At 40.3% G+C, this 20,219-nt stretch overlaps 1 protein-coding gene across 1 annotated transcript; it reads right to left on the reverse strand.

Annotated features, from left to right (window-relative positions):
* Nucleotides 1–15,848, reverse strand: LOC134817169 (PRKCA-binding protein-like). Its single transcript, XM_063826300.1, has 7 exons — nt 15,791–15,848; nt 15,361–15,414; nt 14,697–14,759; nt 1,825–1,955; nt 1,321–1,464; nt 638–782; nt 1–281 (listed from the first exon to the last, which is right to left on the reverse strand). The coding sequence occupies exons 1-7, from the start codon at nt 15,843–15,845 to the stop codon at nt 145–147; spliced, it is 729 nt and encodes a 242-aa protein (XP_063682370.1). The 5' UTR covers nt 15,846–15,848; the 3' UTR covers nt 1–144.
* Nucleotides 15,849–20,219: the final 4,371 nt, after the last annotated feature.

Below are 20,219 nucleotides of genomic sequence, written 5' to 3' on the forward strand. Positions count from 1 at the left end.
CAGTACAAGAAATTTCTCGTGAGTCGTCTTCTGTAAACAGAATCATTTCTATAAACATGACCTATATTTTAATTCGTATCTTATAAACATGACCCCGTACTTCTTACAATAAGTCTTATAAACAGTTGGCTATGGTCAGGATGTTTATTGAGCGTCCACTACAGTGCTCAGGTCTATGTCTATTGGGAAGACGTTAGCCTTGTCGGAGATAGCGGCAGCCTCCTCGTAATAAGCTAGTTGTACTTTAGTCCACTGTTCTAGCTGCACTGTCAGGTCTTGTACTGTGGGAGATAGTGTATAGTAACCATGGTAACACTACCAGTGTATAGTGTATAGTAACCATGGTAACACTACCAGTGTATAGTGTATAGTAACCATGGTAACACTACCAGTATATAGTGTATAGTAACCATGGTAACACTACCAGTGTATAGTGTATAGTAACCATGGTAACACTACCAGTGTACAGTGTATAGTAACCATGGTAACACTACCAGTATATAGTGTATAGTAACCATGGCCTGGTAACACTACCAGTGTATTAATATTCAACAAAATAGGAGCGATTAAACAGTACATTAAGATGCCTAATTGTAAAATCTAACAAACCATGTTTGTACCGTGGGAGATTACTAACCGTGCTTTGAGTTGAGGAGCTGAAGTTTGACTCTGACGTCGCTGCGGAGTTGTAGGAAGTACGCGCGAGCTTGCGCGCGACACCGCAGTACAACTCTGTACTCGTAGTTACCCTCCTCTACGCGGGGCAGTGGGTCGTCTAATGACTGGGGGGTTAAAGGGGGGTTAGAGGGGGTCGTCTAATGACTGGGGGGTTAAAGGGGGGTTAGAGGGGGTCGTCTAATGACTGGGGGGTTAAAGGGGGGTTAGAGGGGGTCGTCTAATGACTGGGGGGTTAAAGGGGGGTTAGAGGGGGTCGTCTAATGACTGGGGGGTTAAAGGGGGGTTAGAGGGGGTCGTCTAATGACTGGGGGGTTAAAGGGGGGTTAGAGGGGGTCGTCTAATGACTGGGGGGTTAAAGGGGGGTTAGAGGGGGTCGTCTAATGACTGGGGGGTTAAAGGGGGGTTAGAGGGGGTCGTCTAATGACTGGGGGGTTAAAGGGGGGTTAGAGGGGGTCGTCTAATGACTGGGGGGTTAAAGGGGGGTTAGAGGGGGTCGTCTAATGACTGGGGGGTTAAAGGGGGGTTAGAGGGGGTCCTCTAATGACTGGGGGGTTAAAGGGGGTACTTTTCTGTTATATATTATACTATTTAAAACCTCTTTTGGGGGCGCCTGAGGAATTTCACTGACAAAATAATACTAACGTTGAAAGTGTACTCCTCATCGTCCATCTCTTTTATCTTGAGACAGTAAGCAAGATACTCAAACTTTGCGTTTGCGTACTTCTTAATAGTCAGTCTCATGTCAGGTACTGCTTTGTGAAGATAAGTTCCTAACTTGTTCATTATCTGAGGGGAGGGAGCTGGTTAGTGTACAATGTACAATGTACAGTGTACAATGTACAATGTACAATGTACAATTATCTGAGGGGAGGGAGCTGGTTAGTGTGCTTTTTGTGCAGATCTGACTATTCTGCTGTTTTCTGGCTAATTTTTTTCAGGTCATACATTTTTTAGATTTTAAATTATTGAAACTTTGTTTTTGGTTGAAGAAATATCTCTGAGAAGTTCTCAGAGAAGGTTGTCAGTGAGAACCATCAAAACTGCCAGAAACAATCGAAAACCCCCCTTTGGAACACATAAAAGTTTATTGAACAATGTATAATGTGTAATGTATAATGTACAATGAACAATGTACAATGTACGTACAGGTGCAGCTTTCTTCTGGAACTCAGTGCCAGCCTTGTGGTAGTTTCTGTGTGTGTCTGCGAATATAGTAAACGCTTCGTTAGCAGCACACTTCTCACGTACTGCAATCTGTGAGAATAGGTCCCCCATTCCTGGAGAGAGGGGGGTTAGAGGGGGGGGGTTAGAGGGGGGGTTAGAGGGGGGGGGGGTTAGAGGGGGGTTAGAGGGGGGGGGTTAGAGGGGGGGGGGGGTTAGAGGAGGGTTAGAGGGGGGGTTAGCAGCACACTTCTCACGTACTGCTATTTGTGAGAACAGGTCCCCCATTCCTGGAGGGAGGGGGGTTAGAGGGGGGGGGGGGTTAGAGGGGGGGGGTTAGAGGGGGGGTTAGAGGGGGGGTTAGAGGGGGGTTAGAGGGGGGGTTAGAGGGGGGTTAGAGGGGGGGGTTAGAGGGGGGTTAGAGGGGGGGTGGGGTACAACCCCTTACAGGAGGTAGTTTACATGATGGTTAGAGGGGGGGTGGGGTACAACCCCTTACAGGAGGTAGTTTACATGATGGTTAGAGGGGGGTGGGGTACAACCCCTTACAGGAGGTAGTTTACATGATGGTTAGAGGGGGGTGGGGTACAACCCCTTACAGCTTTTGAGCAATAAATTATGATCATGAATTAACCAGTAATCGACCGGAATTCCCGGTACCGGGAATCCCGGTACCGGGATTGGCAATTTTGAGCTATTCCGGTTCCGGTCCCGGTCCCGGTCAAGTCACATTTTTCATCCCGGTCCCGGTCCCGGTAAATTGATAATCTCAGTCCCGGTCCCGGTCCCGGTCAAGTCACATTTTGTATCCCGGTCCCGGTCCCGGTCCCGGTCAGGCCTGAAATCATGTCCCGGTCACCTCCTGATTTCGTCAACTACAATTCAAAATAAATGATTGATCCACTCATAAGAGCAAAAAAAGATTACCAGTAATTACCCTTTTCTGTAAACAAATTTTGTCTGTAAAAAATATTTTTCTGTCAAATTAAATTTTGAAAATTTGTTTTGATGAAGGAGCAAATTTGATATTTTACGATTCTGAGTCATTCTTCAAATATCGTATGTTTTGTTGTTATTTTGCTATTATGGTATATTATTTTGATACTTGTTTGATTTATTATTATTAAATATCAATATCAAACGTTTTTCCGTGATATTCCATTTTCAAATCAGCAGACAATTGCATCATAGAGCTGTCGGCAAAAAACTTGCCGATCAATTTTTTAACTTTTAAATATTTTTTTCTATCCAGGATGAGACCCAAATTTTCCATTCTTCTCGTTTTATTGGTAAGCAGTCTGCTTAATGCAGTACTTTGCACCGAAAGTACCGAAAAGTATGTTGAAGGAGTCCGTATCATTATTTCTGATAGAAGCTATGCAGCAACCTCTGGAAAGATAAGATTTGGAGTTCGACAGGGAGACAAGAGCTGTGAAACAGTTCGTGCAACGATTGACGCACCAGAGCGAAACGAAGAATACAGCGTACACAGAACAAGTAGTATTGACAAATTTGGCTCATGTCGAAATACCTTGTTTGATACTTTGAAGAAACTAGAGTTTCATGTGCTGTCTGACTCCTGGGATGATGCCTACTATGACATGGTAGCCATTCATTTTGATGGGATTTGGAGAGAGTGGAGCGGACATCAGATACTTCTTAACAAATATGGTGATGGAAGTGCTTGGCTTACTGCAATAGAAGGTGAGTTCAAACTATACAATGATATTTCTGATAACTTTCCTCGTCAATAGCTGTGTGTGAGGAATAACCTTACTTTAAATAAAACTATTTAATTTTATTAAAAAACTGAGCAAGATTCTATTATACAGTGGTTAGTGAGATAGTGAAAAACCAATTCTTTTAGATTTTGTCAGCGACTGCACAAACGTCAATGGTAATGACTTCAAAGGTACCAACATCACCTACGATACTAGAGCTGGCAAAGTTTACCCAGATAAACCTGATTCAGTTAAGTAAGTAGTAAATAGTAATGGCAATACGGGGGGATACAACGGTCATTAATGTGCATAAATGGGCATAAATGGGCATAAATGGGCATTAATGTGCATTAATGTATATGTATATTTCAGCAAAATTCTATAATACTGACATTAATGACCAGGTTTTTTTGCAATCCTTTCAAAATTTCGTGTAATACTTATTTTACAACATGAGGAGGAGAACTGGTGAGGATGACTGATGAAGAGCAAGGAAGAGGAGGAGGAGGAGGACTCAGGAAGAGGAGGGAGAGGAGGAGGAGGAGGACTGAAGAGGAGGAGGAGGAGGAGGAAAAGGAGGAGGTGGAGAGGGAGGAGGAGGAAGAAGCATCTAAATGTTATTTCCATTTTTGTCCGCCCTACTTGAAGGAGAAGGAGGAGGACTGATTATGATGAGGAGGAGGACTGACGAGGAGGAGGAGGAGGACTGATGAGATGTAAGAAGAGAAGAAGGATGACTGAAGAGGACTGCGGAGGAGGAGGAGAAAGACTGAGAAGGAGGAGGAGAAGGAGGAGGAGGTGGACTGAGGAGGAGGATTGAGGAGGACGAGGACGAGGATGAGGAGGACGAGGATGAGGAGGACGAGGACTGAGGACGAGGAGGACTGAGGAGGACTGAGGAGGACTGAGGAGGAGGACGAGGATGAGGAGGACGAGGACTGAGGACGAGGAGGAGGAGGACTGAGGAGGAGGACTGGTGAGGAGGAAGGAGGAGGAGGAGGAGGAGGAGGACTGAGGGAGGACTGAGGAGGTGGAGGAGTAGAGGGAGGAGGAGGAGGAGGAAGCATCTAAATGTTATTTCCATTTTTTGTCCGTTTTGGTCCGCCCTACTTGAAGGAGGAGGAGGAGGACTGATGATGAGGAGGAGGAGGAGAATAAGGAGGAGGACTGAGGAGGAGGACTGAGGAGGAGGAGGAGGAGGAGGATCAGGAGGAGGAGGAGGAGGAGGAGGAGGAGGATCAGGAGGATCAGGAGGAGGAGGACTGAGGACTGAGGAGGACTGAGGAGGACTGAGGAGGACTGAGGAGGAGGAGGGGGAGGATGAGGAGGACGAGGACTGATGAGGACTAGGAGGAGGAGGACGATGAAGACTATAGAGGACGAGGACGATTTTGAGGAAGAGGAGGAGGAGGACTGAGGAGGAGGACTGATGAGGAGGAAGGCAGAGGATGAGGAGGAGGAGGACTGAGGGAGGACTGAGGGAGGAGGAGGAGGAAGCAACTGAATGTTATTTCCATTTTTTGTCCGTTTTTGTCCGCCCTACTTGAAGGAGGAGGAGGAGCACTGATGATGAGGAGGAGGAGGCCCAGGTCAAGATTCATGTGAGATTGCGAGACAGGCTCATCGCACAAAATCTTAAAATAAACATAGAAAAAAATTAACAAAAGAATGTGTGAGAAAATAGAAAAATGTAATTTAAAAGATTTAAGGGGGGGGGCCAATGGGTATTTTTTTGTGAAACTTGATTTCGAGATAGCAGTTGACCAACAAACTAGGACCAGTGACCGAACTTTTGAGGGGGTCCCGGACCCCAACCGCCAAACGGTGCGCGCAGGGCAGCCACGCCCATATTTGGTCCAAATTAGGCCCAATTTAGCCAAATACCCTGTACATGCCCCAAACCCAGGTTTATGGTGCTCTACTTGTAGCTAGTGGTCTCCTGAACTCGTATATGAAATTTCATCAAGATTGGACAAAAAATGACTGAGTTATGAGCCAAAAACCATATGCCCATATTTGGGCATACGCACCAAATTTGGTAGATTTCGTCCCATAAATTGGTCAAATATCAATATTTTTGAATGAAACTTACTTTATATGAAAGGTAAGCCTAAACTACATATTCTCTGTAATTTATAGCTTTATATCTGTTTAAATGTGGATACTAAGGCGAAAAAACCACAAAAAATGAACTAAATTGCCCATATCTCGGTTCGCGATATTCGCGGAATTGATCTCACCAAAATTGTAACAACTCAATCAGTTTTCAAAATTTTTGCATGAAATTTTTGGAATCGACTCGAAATCGCATTTCGACCTTATTTTAAGAACGGATTTTTGATTTAGGCCTCAAAAAAAATTTGGCGGCCAAATTCCAAAATTATATTACAGAAATTCAGAATTTGGCCGCCAAATTTTTTTTGAGGCCTAAATCAAAAATCCGTTCTTAAAATAAGGTCGAAATGCGATTTCGAGTCGATTTCAAAAATTTCATGCAAAAATTTTGAAAACTGATTGAGTTGTTACAATTTTGGTGAGATCAATTCCGCGAATATCGCGAACCGAGATATGGGCAATTTAGTTCATTTTTTGTGGTTTTTTCGCCTTAGTATCCACATTTAAACAGATATAAAGCTATAACTTACAGAGAATATGTAGTTTAGGCTTACCTTTCATATAAAGTAAGTCTCATCCAAAAATATTGATATTTGACCAATTTATGGGACGAAATCTACCAAATTTGGTGCGTATGCCCAAATATGGGCATATGGTTTTTGGCTCATAACTCAGTCATTTTTTGTCCAATCTTGATGAAATTTCATATACGAGTTCAGGAGACCACTAGCTACAAGTAGAGCACCATAAACCTGGGTTTTGGGCATGTTCAGGGTATTTGGCTAAATTGGGCCTAATTTGGACCAAATATGGGCGTGGCTGCCCTGCGCGCACCGTTTGGCGGTTGGGGTCCGGGACCCCCTCAAAAGTTCGGTCACTGGTCCTAGTTTGTTGGTCAACTACTATCTCGAAATCAAGTTTCACAAAAAAATACCCATTGACCCCCCCCCTTAAGCGACACAAAAATTTGCTTAAGACTTTGTAAATTCGGAACTTAGTGCGGTGTGAGATCACGTGGTTAAAGTATAACAACTTTGCCGCGCGCAATTAGTGCGAGATTTTGACGAGTTTAGTATAAATCTCACCCCAATATCGCGAGTTTAACCACGAGATTTCGGCACCCTCTTTCAGCACTACATATCCGGTCGCGCGCTTACATTTTCATAATAATATTCCTCATCTTGCTGGTCCCTTCGTCTTTATCATCAAGCCGACTTTTTATGGTCATTGTACTTTTGGTATTGATTGTTTTGAATTATTACTGGTTGTGTTACTCTGACGGCTTACTTTTCTGTACTGTCTAAGTCTTAAAGGATACTAGTTGTTGTCGATATTAATCGGTTTATAAGATCAAGATTAACAGTGGTTACTATAGTTACCATGGTTACCATTAAAGGAGGTCTGGTAATGGTCGAAATCTCAAGGTACTGTTCCTGGCTAAAGTCGACTCAATCTTTCTCAGAGTATTCTTAATACTGCCATAGGCAATGCCTATTAGGCATAGTGAATATTTCTTCATTAAAAGTTTGAGAAAGGGTCTCTTCAACTGTAGAACTGACTTATTAATCCTAACAGGTAATTAACTCTGGATCCTCATCACATTGATTCCATTCTAAATTCTAGCCTTAAAACAAAACAAACATTACCAGATAAATCCGTTTACCATAATTTGACAATTGACATGTTCTAGTGCGAACGAGGCCTTCCCCGGACAAATCCTTAAATGCCAGTCTTCTCTAGCTGAAGTACGAACAGTATAATTTATCGGATAAAGTATATTACAAGGTGCTCTGATGATAATTTTAGTAAAATAATTAATAATTGCCAAAAAAATGACCGTTTACGAGGTTCGAACCGGAGTCAACTGCTAAGCGATCGCGCTCTATACCATTGTGCTACAATGGGCATATCAGATTTATAATATGTAACTCTATATACTTCATAAAAATACGCACGTAAATTTTCGAGCGACATAAAGCGACATACTTACAATTTCGCTCACAAAGGGACTCGCGAAATCTGAAATCTTTTTAAATAGAGAATAATTTGTGGGGCAAGAAATCTTGCAGGCTGGGTAGGGGGGGGGGGGGGGGGGGGGGGGGGGGGAGTACATTTCGCCACTGCACGTGACACGTGAAAATCGCACTTTTAGTCTCAAAATCCAATCTCATCGCACTTTTTTTAGAATCTTGATAGGGGGGAGGAGGACTAGTGAGGAAGAGGAGGAGAAGGAGGAGGAGGACTGAGGAGGAGGACTGAGGAAGAGGACTGAGGAGGAGGAGGATGAGGAGGAGGACTGAAGAGGAGGAAGACTGAGGAAGAGGAGGAGCAGGACTAAGAGGAGGATCAGGAGGAGGACTGATAAGGAGGAGGATCAGGAGGAGGACTGATGATGAGGAGGAGGAGGAGGACTGAGGAGGAGGAGGAGGACTGAGAAGGAGGAGGAGAATAAGGAGGAGGAGAAAAAGGAGGAGGAGGAGGACTGAGGAGGAGGGAGGAGGAAGGAGGACTAAGGAAGAGGAGGAGGAGGAGGACTGGGGGAGGACGGAGGAGGAGGACTGAGAAGGAGAGGGACTGAGGAGGACTGAGGAGGAGGATGAGGAGGAGGAGGAGGAGGAGGAGGACTGAGGAGGACTGATGAGGGGGAGGAGGAGGAGGTGGAGGAGGGGAGGGGGAGGAGGAGCTGAGGAGGAGGAAGCATCTAAATTCTAAATGTTATTTCCATTTTTTGTTCGTTTTTGTCTGTTTTTGTCCGCCCTAATTTTTGTCCGTTTGAAAATATAGGGTACCGAACGGACAAAAAACATGATCCCCCCTCATTATTTACTATAGTAATAAACTTGATTGCAATTTGCCGAATAAGAATACTATGAAAATGCACACTGTATAATATAATATCAAATATGAGTGTAGAGTGTGTAATTCCCGTAATTACATGTGATTATGTTCTCAAAAAGCGTCAAAAAGTTCTCAAAAAGCGTCAAAAAGCGCCAAAAAATGTCCCAAAAAGCGTCCAAAAAGCGCCAAAAAAGCGTCCAAAAATGTCCAAAAAAGCGCCAGAAAAGTGCCAGAAAAGTGCCAAAAAATGTTAAAAAGCGTCTATGATTTGTCTAAAAGCGCTGAAAAAATGTCAAAACTAAAATGTCACCAGCCCCATAGAAATAGTGCTTATAAATGATATAATCTCCTTCGTACTTTTGATCCAGCTAACATAGGTAACAAATTTTGTAGTAGTTCTTGGTCATTTATGTGCATTAAAGGGCATAAATGGGCATTAATGTACATTAATGTATATGTATATTTCAGCAAAATTCTATAATACTGACATTAATGACCGTTGTATGCCCCCCGGCAATACAAAGTAGTCAAAACTAGTTATTTTGATCCTGGCCTTTCAATTGTTCATTCATCACTAACTCTGTTGATGAGTTAATAATTTCAGCCGCAGAGAACTTGAGAATGGTGGCAGCAGAGATTTGGTCGCTCCGATAACTTTAACCTTCGAGGTGTCGGAGTCAATATCTTTTACTCACACTGCTGGTGCCTCAGTCTCATTTGGAACTTCATTTGAAGTTGGAATTCCTTTCATAACTTCTGCTGACATTTCGTTAGAGATCAGTGCATCATATGTGTATAGCACAGGTAACAGCAGAATATATAGTACAATTATTATGCTCGGTTGTTAATTCTGTTTAAGGTTTCTTGGCATTCAATCGAATGTCAGCTTGCATCTTGTAATTGCTCAGTGGTTTAGGTGTATTCGTCATTATTTGCACAATACAGTCATGTCATAGACATAATCATAATATAATATATTGATAATATTAATATATCAATATAATCTTGCAGGTCAAGATAGGACTGTAACAAAGACGATGTCAGTTGAGTTTGGATGCACTGCCCCACCAAGGAAGAGGGTTATATGCGATGCTGTGATGCTAAAGAACAGAATTGAAATTCCTTACGTTTTGACATGGTCTCACAAAAGTGTGGACGGTAAGCTCAGGTTATAGGGGTTATAACAGGCAAGGTCAAAAGTAGGGCAATGAATCAATGGATTTTATGTAACACACTTCAAAGGACCATCTAAATATTCAAAATTAACGAACACGTTTTTTTTCACTGCTTAACTGCAGCTGTTCCTAATTTAAGACTTTTATTTAAAGCTCCTTTCTCTTAGACTGTACTTGCCCTGAAGAGGGTATTTTTAAAGAGGTAGTGGCAAACAGTATAGAGATGCAGATTCAAGAGTTCGAACTCTCAAAAGTAATCCAAGCAAAGCGAGAGGATATTACCGGAGGATTTGATAATTTCAAGCGTAAGTAAATTATTATTATTCTCAACTTTATTACGATTGGGGAGGTGGGGCCATATTCATTAATCTCTTTTTGAGATGATTTGAAAACCCCGATTTACTGCAAACCACGATTTACTGCGGTCATTTCCTTTCCCCAAATAGGGTTAAACATACACATATCGTAAACAAACAAAACCCTGATTTACCGCAAACCTGGATTTACCGTACGCGTATTAGTAGATCAGGGTTTTACTGTAGCAAGAAAGTGTTAAGCATTTATATTGATAATTTGTATCAGAAGAATAATAATGAACATTATATTTGTGTAATTGTGGCTGTAAACGTTAAAGTGAGGCTTTACAGTTGGTGTGACAAACAATTGACTTCATTCTACCCTTAATCAACTAGAAAATCATAATAACCCTCAGTTCACCAATCATATTCAATTATTCAGGTGACTAGTAAGGAGAAGACTGACTAGTGTTTAAAGTGAGGACTGAGGATACAGAAAACTTAGATAAGAAGATCATTCGACCACCTTTCAACTTAGTGATTTAGGATCTCTCAGACATTTGATTTTCATCTTGAATTTATTTTGTACCGTATCCCTTGAAATATGTAGTTTCAGTTCAATTAACTTGTGTCAAACATGTGTTATATCATTATAATTACTTAATCAGGAGGTGACCGGGAATCCCGGTACCGGGATTGACAATTTTGAGCTATCCCGGTCAACCGGGTCAAGTCACATTTTTCATCCCGGTCCCGGTCCCGGTCCCGGTCAAATGCTGATTTATGATCCCGGTCCCGGTCCCGGTTAATTCAGGATTCTTGGTCCCGGTCCCGGTCCCGGTCAATCACTCAAATTTGCCGGGATTTTGACCGGGATCTTTTACATAATTTCATTCACTGTGATTTTAAGTTTTTACTTTCATTCATTGTGAATTTCATCTTTAAACAACCTCTGAGCCAAATAAAACAATGTTTAAAATTGCTAAACAAGTTTAGGTAACTAATATCGTTATATAACTCATAAGTGCAAACTAACATCAAGTTTTCAACTCGGGCTACGCCAAATTGTCAATTGGAATTGGAGAATGAAACTGTTGAATAATTTGAGGGATCATTGATTGAGGAATGAGGAATGAGGGTGAACTTGAGTAATCAGTACATGAACATTATTGGTGTAGTACATTAGGCCCATGCCCCATATTGACGGTTTTTTAAAAGTTTTTTCTAATTTAATATTCTAGTTATTACTTATTCAAATTGTTTCAATATGAGAATACCAGTTTTGGTCCCGGTCATCCCGGTCAAATCCCGGTCATCCCGGTCAAATCCCGGTAAAATTGGATTGTCCCGGTCCCGGTAAGATAGAAATCCCAGAAATTATTGGTCCCGGTCCCGGTCCCGGTCACGGTAAATTGATAATCTCAGTCCCGGTCCCGGTCCCGGTCAAGTCACATTTTGTATCCCGGTCCCGGTCCCGGTCAGGCCTAAAATCATGTCCCGGTCACCTCCTGTACTTAATTAATCTTAAAAACATGGTCAACAAGGCAATTATTTACTTCACAAAGCCCCTGGCCCTATATGTGGGCACAAATGAAACTAGTAATTAAAAAAATGTAATATATGGAGAATAAGTTAATTGTTCAACAACGACAAAAAACTCTGGTTTCAATCGATCGAGTTTAAAACATTATAAATAGGATTTAAGGGTTTTTTTTACTAGTTCATTAGAACATCATGAGTCACACTATCCATGATCGAGAAACTGGAAGCTAAATATCCGGAGAATGCTTTGATGGAGTGTTGTATTATAATTATGTAACTTGTAATCTTGTAATAGAGGGAATCATGAAAATATCCTAATGGTTTCCAAATGATTACTTTTGACACAATAGCTATGACGTGTAAAACTGATTACGGGGGGTGGGGTTAAAAATTGGCCAAAAATTGATTACGTAATATAGTGAACGACCCCGGCCCTTCTAGCTGAATTTTTCTTCAATGACCAATTAGAGTTCATTGTGGATGGTACAAGACACTATTGACAGTATTGAGGCACTAAAAGCTGGAATACCCTAGTAAGCTTTGATAAACGGAAATCATCAGACGCAGACAATTTGGGAGATTTCTAAGTAAAGCTTTTCTGCTGTTTCCTTGATCCAAATTTCACAGCTTTGGCTGAATGTTTTACCATTGTCCTATCAGTGAGGTTGGTGTGAGTGACACAATCCAAGATTGAAGTACTGGAAGCTGAATATCCAGGAAAAGTTTTGACTAAAGGGAAATCATAAACGATCTTTCACGGTATGGAAAATCTGCCAAGAGTCTGGCTGATAACTTTTGTCCCCGCCTTGTCGAAAGCTGTAAGAGCAACAAAAGCACACAGTTTGTTTTTTGTGCTTTGTCTTTAACTAGAATTGGTTGGTTGAACAGAGAAATTGATGATTTTAATCTATGTATGGTGAATCTCGCCAGGGTGATTCCCAATCTGACATTTTATGATGCCCATGCCGTTATCAAGCGGGTTCATTCATACTACGTATGGGACCGCAATGATAAGCATGGCATCCATTTACATCACGATGTATATGTCAGAAGGGCTGTTGCAAATGAACTTGTCAACTGCGTTGGCAAGTTATGTGGATCAGAACTGCCACGCCACAGGAACTGTGCGTGGCTCTACCACCATGAGCCTAACAGTCCTTTCAGATATCACCGAAGTTGAGCACTAATCCATGAATGAATTAATTATATACAAATCAACCTATTCTGTCAAGCCCTTAAATTAAGCATATCATCAAGTTATTTTCATATCTTTTTCAGTACATCCTCACTCCTCATCCAAATTCATCATTTGATTGCTACCACGATCGATTTTTGAAGAAATGATCTGATTGGTCGAAAATGCTTATCTTCTTAAGGTTATCAGATGAACTGATGAACATTCTTTAACTATCAAGCATTTTTGTCTCTTATCATCCCGCCATACATTTCCTAAAACATTTTCACATTACCAAACAAAACTGTACACATTTTATTTAATAATTATAAAAGCTTCTCTGGTAAATCAGCATCAAGCACGTTTCCTCAGTCAAAGTTCAGTGCAACAGTATTTTCGAAAACTTCACAAACAACTAAATAGCAAAAATCACCACACAAAACTACACAACGACACAATTTCACACAACAACATACAAAATCACAACGATTTAATATACACTCTAGGTAAAGTCATATTATCATACTGATAAGCCCGAGAATCGAGATAAGGGCACTATATTGTAACATCTGATTTAGCGAATATTTTTTAACAAATAAGTAGATAAGACTCAGATCACGATTCTGTAGCATACAGGACCTCCGGTTCTCGTGAAAGAATCTGATTTGCACTAGTATAGATATATTTTACGTTATTTATAAATTTATACATTTTTTTCCCTGCTCTTGCCGAAGGCAAAAATATCGTAGGGAATAAGTAATCGGGTTTGGATATATGAGGTGGCCCGACGGTCCTACGGTGATGACAAAAGTCTGCTCCTTCGCAATATAGACCACTCCCCTATAATTATGTGTATAAAAGGAGTCTATTTTGCGCGCGCGACGCCAGTTATGTGTTAATTAATTACAGCCATAGCAACAAAATTTTGGTGCTTGACGACTGTTACACAGGTTTCCATCAGGTTACAATTCACTCTAATTCATTAATATATAGCATATTAGTCATCTGAGCGGATCAATCATCAACATAAGTGTTATTTTGGTGAAACAAGCTTAATATATTACCAAGTGATAATATTCAGCAAGTCAAAACAAATTAAATTATGATATCAGCTGATAAACTCGTGGCTGATTATTTAAGTTACAGGAGGTAGTTTACATGATGGTTAGAGGGGGGGTGGGGTACAACCCCTTACAGGAGGTAGTTTACATGATGGTTAGAGGGGGGTGGGGTACAACCCCTTTCAATAGGTAGTTTACATGATGGTTAGAGGGGGGGTGGGGTACAACCCCTTACAGGAGGTAGTTTACATGATGGTTAGAGGGGGTGGGGTACAACCCCTTACATGAGGTAGTTTACATGATGGTTAGAGGGGGGTGGGGTACAACCCCTTTCAATAGGTAGTTTACATGATGGTTAGAGGGGGGTGGGGTACAACCCCTTACAGGAGGTAGTTTACATGAACTAGATGAGTGTAATGTTTGTCTTTATAGACTAGATTTAATAGACTATTCGTTAAATTAGAAATTAGTTGAGCGTAATAATTCTTATCACTTTAGCATAGCATCAACATTTGTCTTGCTGAGTCAATACGTGATAATTTGGGTATTCCGGTAGAATAAATTATGTAATTATTGTAAGTAATACAGTGCATAAATTATGTAATAAGTTATAAATATTAGAGTGCAGGTGTGATTCTGTGCGATACTGTGATAAAGAATTTAAGATAAAAAGCATGATAAAGAACATTTTTTGGATGTAAACCGAATTCTACAAATTTTAGGAATACCCATGACGTTTTCCTGAATTTGAAAATGATAACATGTTATCATACTCCACATATTATTATCTTAAAATAGGAATTCCATGAGCCGATGGTTAAAGTGTGTGTAAAGTATAATATTCTGTTAAAATAAGTATAAAGTTACCTTTGTAAAGGTGAAGCAACGGGGGGGGGGGGGGGGGGGGGGGGGGGGGTATAAAAGTATAAAGTTACCTTTGTAAACTCCACACACTGCATTGAAATCCAGCAGAAGATAATGGGACCTGACAATCATCTCTAAGAAGAAGGGAAAGTTCAGTTTCTCAGATAAAATCATTGACCATATAAGGTTATTGACCTCCTTATAAGGTCATTGACCTTATATGGTCATTTTAAAAGGTATTTTTAGTCCCTTTGTAAGGACTGCAGAGGTCTGCAAGTCAAATAGTTACCACGGTTACATGCAGAGTTCTGCATGTTCCTCGTCAAAGTCAAATAGTTTCATATAGTCGGTCATGTGTACAGCAGGGTGTCAGAATTATTGGCGTGTTTGAAATTTTATGTGTATTTTATGATGAAATCAATATTTTTCGACGGGTCATAACTTTACTTCTGAATATCGAAATTACAAAAAAACTGGTTTGTAGACAATCGTCTGAATTTTTTCTTAATTTCAGAATTTTGTGTTCATGTACCTCAAAACCCAAAGCGCCAATAATTATGACACTCTGCTGTATCAGTAGTTCTGTCAAATGGTAGTGTAAATATTGAGCAGATAAATCAACTAATTTAATGGAGTTGTCTGTTTCTTGCAGATAAATTCATTTAGTCTTGTAGATTCATTGGATTCGTTCAGTGACTTGATATTATTTAAGGATCTGTAAATGTTTTAACCCACCCTTGTAAAACTTAGCATTTCTCTCGAATTCTTCTAATTTCTTAGCGAGGTCATCTGAAAGGAATGTTAATCAGTGTCAATGATAAGAAAAGAACGTGACAAAACGAAAGCCGAAATTCGCTATTATTATCAATACTACTGGTATCATATCATTATGTAACACTCCTTATCTGTAGGCTTTATATACTTACAAGTAGCTTTAATAAACAAATTTACACTAGACATTAAAACTTACCGTTGCACAGCACCGCCCGTGTTAGGCCCAGTTTATCAGCGGTACCACTAGACATTAAAACTTACCGTTGCACAGCACCGCCCGTGTTAGGCCCAGTTTATCAGCGGTACCACTAGACATTAAAACTTACCGTTGCACAGCACCGCCCGTGTTAGCCCCAGTTTATCAGCGGTACCACTAGACATTAAAACTTACCGTTGCACAGCACCGCCCGTGTTAGCCCCAGTTTATCAGCCGTACCACTAGACATTCTTTCAATACACTTGTGTTTTACTTTCTTCATTACTGAAATAATTATCAGATTTTCAGAACGAAATATGATCAGATATTACTGGGTTTTTTTGGGGGGTTGATCGTAGGAGAGATTTTGCCAGGTTAATCATTACATCAGTACGAGTATTGAGTATTGTTGCCATGGTTACATCAGTACGAGTATTGAGTATTGGTGGTACGGTTGCATTGATGGTATGTGGTTGGTGCTACGGGTGGTGGTATACGGTGAACAGACAACAAAAGATTCAATATTCAGAGGAGTAATCAGACGGTTCAGTGATTTGATTAAATTTCAGTGGAATCTCTAAACAATATTCACATCGGGGGAATTAGTAGCTGAGGTGACACTTGTTACATTAGATCTGAACATGATTGTTTATAATATGTGGCTCAAATAATCCCACTGAACTTAAGAAAAGCGCTCGATTTCAACTTGATAAGAAACGTAAGAACCAGTAGACCTAGTACTACATGATGTAAGCTAATTTACAGCTCGTCAATTCAAACCACCAAGCCACGTACTGAGCAGTATTCAGAAATATGCGTTTCAACCTTGCACTGTTTCCGAGAACATGGCTTGCAGGTTTTAAAGTTAAGTAAAAATAAGATGTTAAGATACTGAGTGGAGTAGTTCGAGTTAAGATACTGAGTGCAGTAGTTCGAGTAAAGATACTGAGTGCAGTAGTATTCGGTAAAAATACTGAGTGCAGTAGTTCGAGATTAAGATACTGGTGCAGTAGTTCAGTTAAGATACTGAGTGCAGTAGTTCGAGTTTAAGATACTGAGTGCAGTAGTTCGAGTTAAGATACTGAGTGCAGAAGTTCGAGTTAAGAAACTGATGACAGTAGTTCGAGTTAAGATACTGAGTGAATAGTTCGAGTTAAGAAACTGATGCAGTAGTTCGAGTTAAGAATACTGAGAGCAGTAGTTCGAGTTAAGATACTAGTGCAGTAGCTCGAGTTAAGATACTGAGTCATAGTTTCGAGATTAAGATACAGAGTGCATAATCGAGGTTAAGATACTGAGTGCAAGTAGTTCGAGTTAAGATACTGAGTGCAGTATTCGAGTTAAGAACTGAGTCAGTATTCGAGTTTAAGATACGGTGCAGTAGTTCGAGTTAAGATACTGAGTGCAGTAGTTCGAGTTAAGATAACTGAGTGAAGTCGTTCGAGTTAAGATACAGAGTGCAAGTAGTTCGAGTTAAGAACTGAGAGCAGTAGTTTCAGTTAAATACTGAGTGCAGTATTCGAGTTAAGATTCGGAAGGTGCAGTATTCGAGTTAAGATACTGAGTGCAGTAGTTCGAGTTAAGATACTGAGTGCAGTAGTTCGCGTTAAGATACTGAGTGCAGTAGTTCGGTTAAGATACTGAGTTCAGTCGTTCGAGTAAATACTGAGTGAAAGTAGTTCGATTAAGATACTGAGTGCACTCATGCAGTAGTTCGAGTTAAATACTGAGAGCAGTATTCGAGTTAAGATACTGAATAGCGCGAGCTTTCGTGAATGATTAAACTGGCGCAGTAGTTCGAGTTAAGACTGATGCAGGAGTTCGAGTTAAGATACTGAGTCAGTAGATTCGAGTTAAGATACTGATGAGTAGTTCAGAGTTAAGATACTGAGAGCAGAGTTCGAGTTAAATACTGATGGATCAGTAGTTCAGATTTCAGAAAACAGATATAATCTGAGAGTACGGGTTGTTTAAAACATATTTCTCTATTACATACATATAATACATATTAAGAGTAATACGAAATGTTTTTTCTCACCCTATCAGACCCTTTGCCTCCTTGCAGTGGTTTTGTATCCACTGTTAATTTAGACGTACGTAAAGTAACTGTCGCCCTAAATATAAGCAATTAACAGTTAGCCGCCTCCCCAAGCATGTGATTGACGTCACAATTGACGCCACAAGCAAATACAAAACGGAGTTTTGTCTGTCTGAATAATCAAAGTACCTCTATTGGAAACTTTCACTGGTAACGATGGAAACTAGTACAGCACTGACTTGAGTTATCAATATCATGTTCCATCTCAAGTTTCTCAGATTTGAAGAACAATAGTCCACTGACTGTGGACAATTCTACATGTCACAGAATGTCTATTTCCAGACGAGTTTTTTCCATTTCTAAACAATAGACCCCTTAAATGCCGTAATTGGCAAAAATGTGACTAAAGTTTTGAAAACGTTCGATTTAGCAGAAAACGGCAAAACAATCACAAAGCTATTCACGTTAGCTAGTATGTAGATTAAAGAAAAAAAGAAAGATTATAAAGATTATAAACATCATTAAAAAGGAGGAAGAAGAGAGAACTAACATCATCGTAACTAGGTAGACTAGTAGTGTAACTATGGTAACTAACGTCCAATACCGTATAAACTTGGCTGCCTGCACTTTTCGTCATCGTTCGATGAACAACTTAACGGTTTAACACATCCACTCATCTCCACTTTAATGTTTCCCTCTTTCCAGGCGGGGGTGTTCTTCGAATACCTGGGTTGTGGTGTTTATAAGACCAGGGGAGTGTGTGTTTATTATACCTGGGAGTGTGATGTTTATAAATACCTGGGAGTGTGGGTGGTTTATAATACCTGAAGTGTTGTGACAAGCGCCTGCATAGAGCGAGATATATTCGGAATGTGTCTCACACTCTCATGCCGCAGATCGCACGACACACTCAACACATTACCACCTGGTGAGTGTGGTGTTTATAATACCGGAGTGTGGTGTTTATAATACCTGGGAGTGTGGTGTTTATAAATACCTGGGGAGTGTGGTTTTATAATACCTGGGAGTGGTGGTGTGTATAAATAGGGGAGTTGTTTTATAATACCGGGGAAGTGTGTGTTTATAATAACCTGGAGTGGTGGTGTTATAATACCTGGGAGTGTGGTGTTTATAAGACCTGTGGATGTGGTGTTTATAATACTGGGGATTGGTGTATATAATACCTGGGAGTGTGGTGTTTTATAATACGCTTGGGAGTGTGGTTTTATAAATACCAAGTGAGTGTGGTGTTTATAATACCTGGGAGTGTGTGTTTTATAATACCTTGGTAGGTGGTGTTTATATACCATGGGGAGTGTTGGTTTTTATAATACCTGGGGAAGTGTGTGTTTATTTACCTGGGGAGTGTGGTGTTTAAAATACCTGGGAGTGTGTGTTATAATACCGGGGAGTGTTGTTTTATAATACCTGAGTTGGTTTTATAATACCAGAGTGTGTGTTTATAATACCTGGGGGAGTGAGTTTTAATAAACCTGAGGTGGTTTTATAATACCTGGGAAGTGTGTGTTTATAATACCTGGGGAGTGTGTGTTTATACGACCTGGGGAGTGTGGTGTTTTTAATACCTGGGATGTGGTGGTTTTATAATACCTGGGGAGTGTGTGTTTATAATACCTGGGGATGTGTGTTTATAATACCTGGGGAGTGTGGTGTTTTATAATACCTGGGGATGTTGGTGTTTATAATACCTGGGGTAAGTGTGGTTTTATAAATCTGGGTAGTGTGGTGTTGATAATACCGGGAGTTGTGTTTTATAATATCTGGGTTGTGTGTTTATAATACCTGGGGAGTGTGGTGTTTATAATACCTGGGGTGTGGTGGTTATAATACCTGGGAGTGTGGTGTTTATAATACCTGGGGAGTGTTGTGGTGTTAGAATACCTGAGTGTGTGTTTATAATAACTGGGGAAGTGTGGTGTTTATAATAACTGGGGAAGTGTGAGTGTTATAAATAACGTGGGAAGTGGGTGTTTATATAACTGGTGGAGTGTGTTTTATAATAACTGGGGGAGTGTGGTGTTTATAATAACATTCAGTGTTTCATTTAACAGATGAAATTACTGAATTACTTGCTAAGTAAAATTGTAAGTACACATTAGTTTAACTAATGTTAATTACCTGGACTACATAAAGAGAAGGACAGTAAGTGCCCCCCCCCGCCCCCAAAAAGTAGCCCCACCATGCCATCTTTTTCTCTCGCCAGATAACATACTGCCAGCACAATTGGTACATTTTCACTGCTCCTAATAATGAAGATAATAGACTACCTTAATTGAGATTAATATTAGGTTGTTCTTTTGTATTCTCTATATATTAAGGATGTGCAATAGATTTCCAATAGATCATTCATTTCACAGTAACCAAGATCCTGATATAAAATTAATTAATATTTGAAGCGATCAAACAATGAATACGAAACGATGTATGCAATCAGCAGTTGAATATTTACACATTGAAATTTAATAAGAACGACATTTCTGAACAAATTAACTCAAATTACCTAAAGTACCTAAAGTAAATTACGTAATATCCCATATAAATACTATTTATTATTCTGTTTCAACA

This window comes from Bolinopsis microptera, chromosome 6 (genome assembly GCF_026151205.1).
Source record: "Bolinopsis microptera isolate Bmic1 chromosome 6, MBARI_Bmic_1.0, whole genome shotgun sequence".
Classification (NCBI taxonomy): Eukaryota; Metazoa; Ctenophora; class Tentaculata; order Lobata; family Bolinopsidae; genus Bolinopsis; species Bolinopsis microptera.

Coding starts and splice junctions, on each gene's coding strand:
- LOC134817169 (XM_063826300.1), bottom strand. CDS start 15,845: ATGTCTAGTGGTACGGCTGATAAACTGGGGCTAACACGGGCGGTGCTG. Junction 1,465..1,824: donor TCCAGAAGAAAGCTGCACCT/GTACGTACATTG, acceptor CCCTCCCCTCAG/ATAATGAACAAGTTAGGAAC. Junction 783..1,320: donor ATGAGGAGTACACTTTCAAC/GTTAGTATTATT, acceptor TTAACCCCCCAG/TCATTAGACGACCCACTGCC.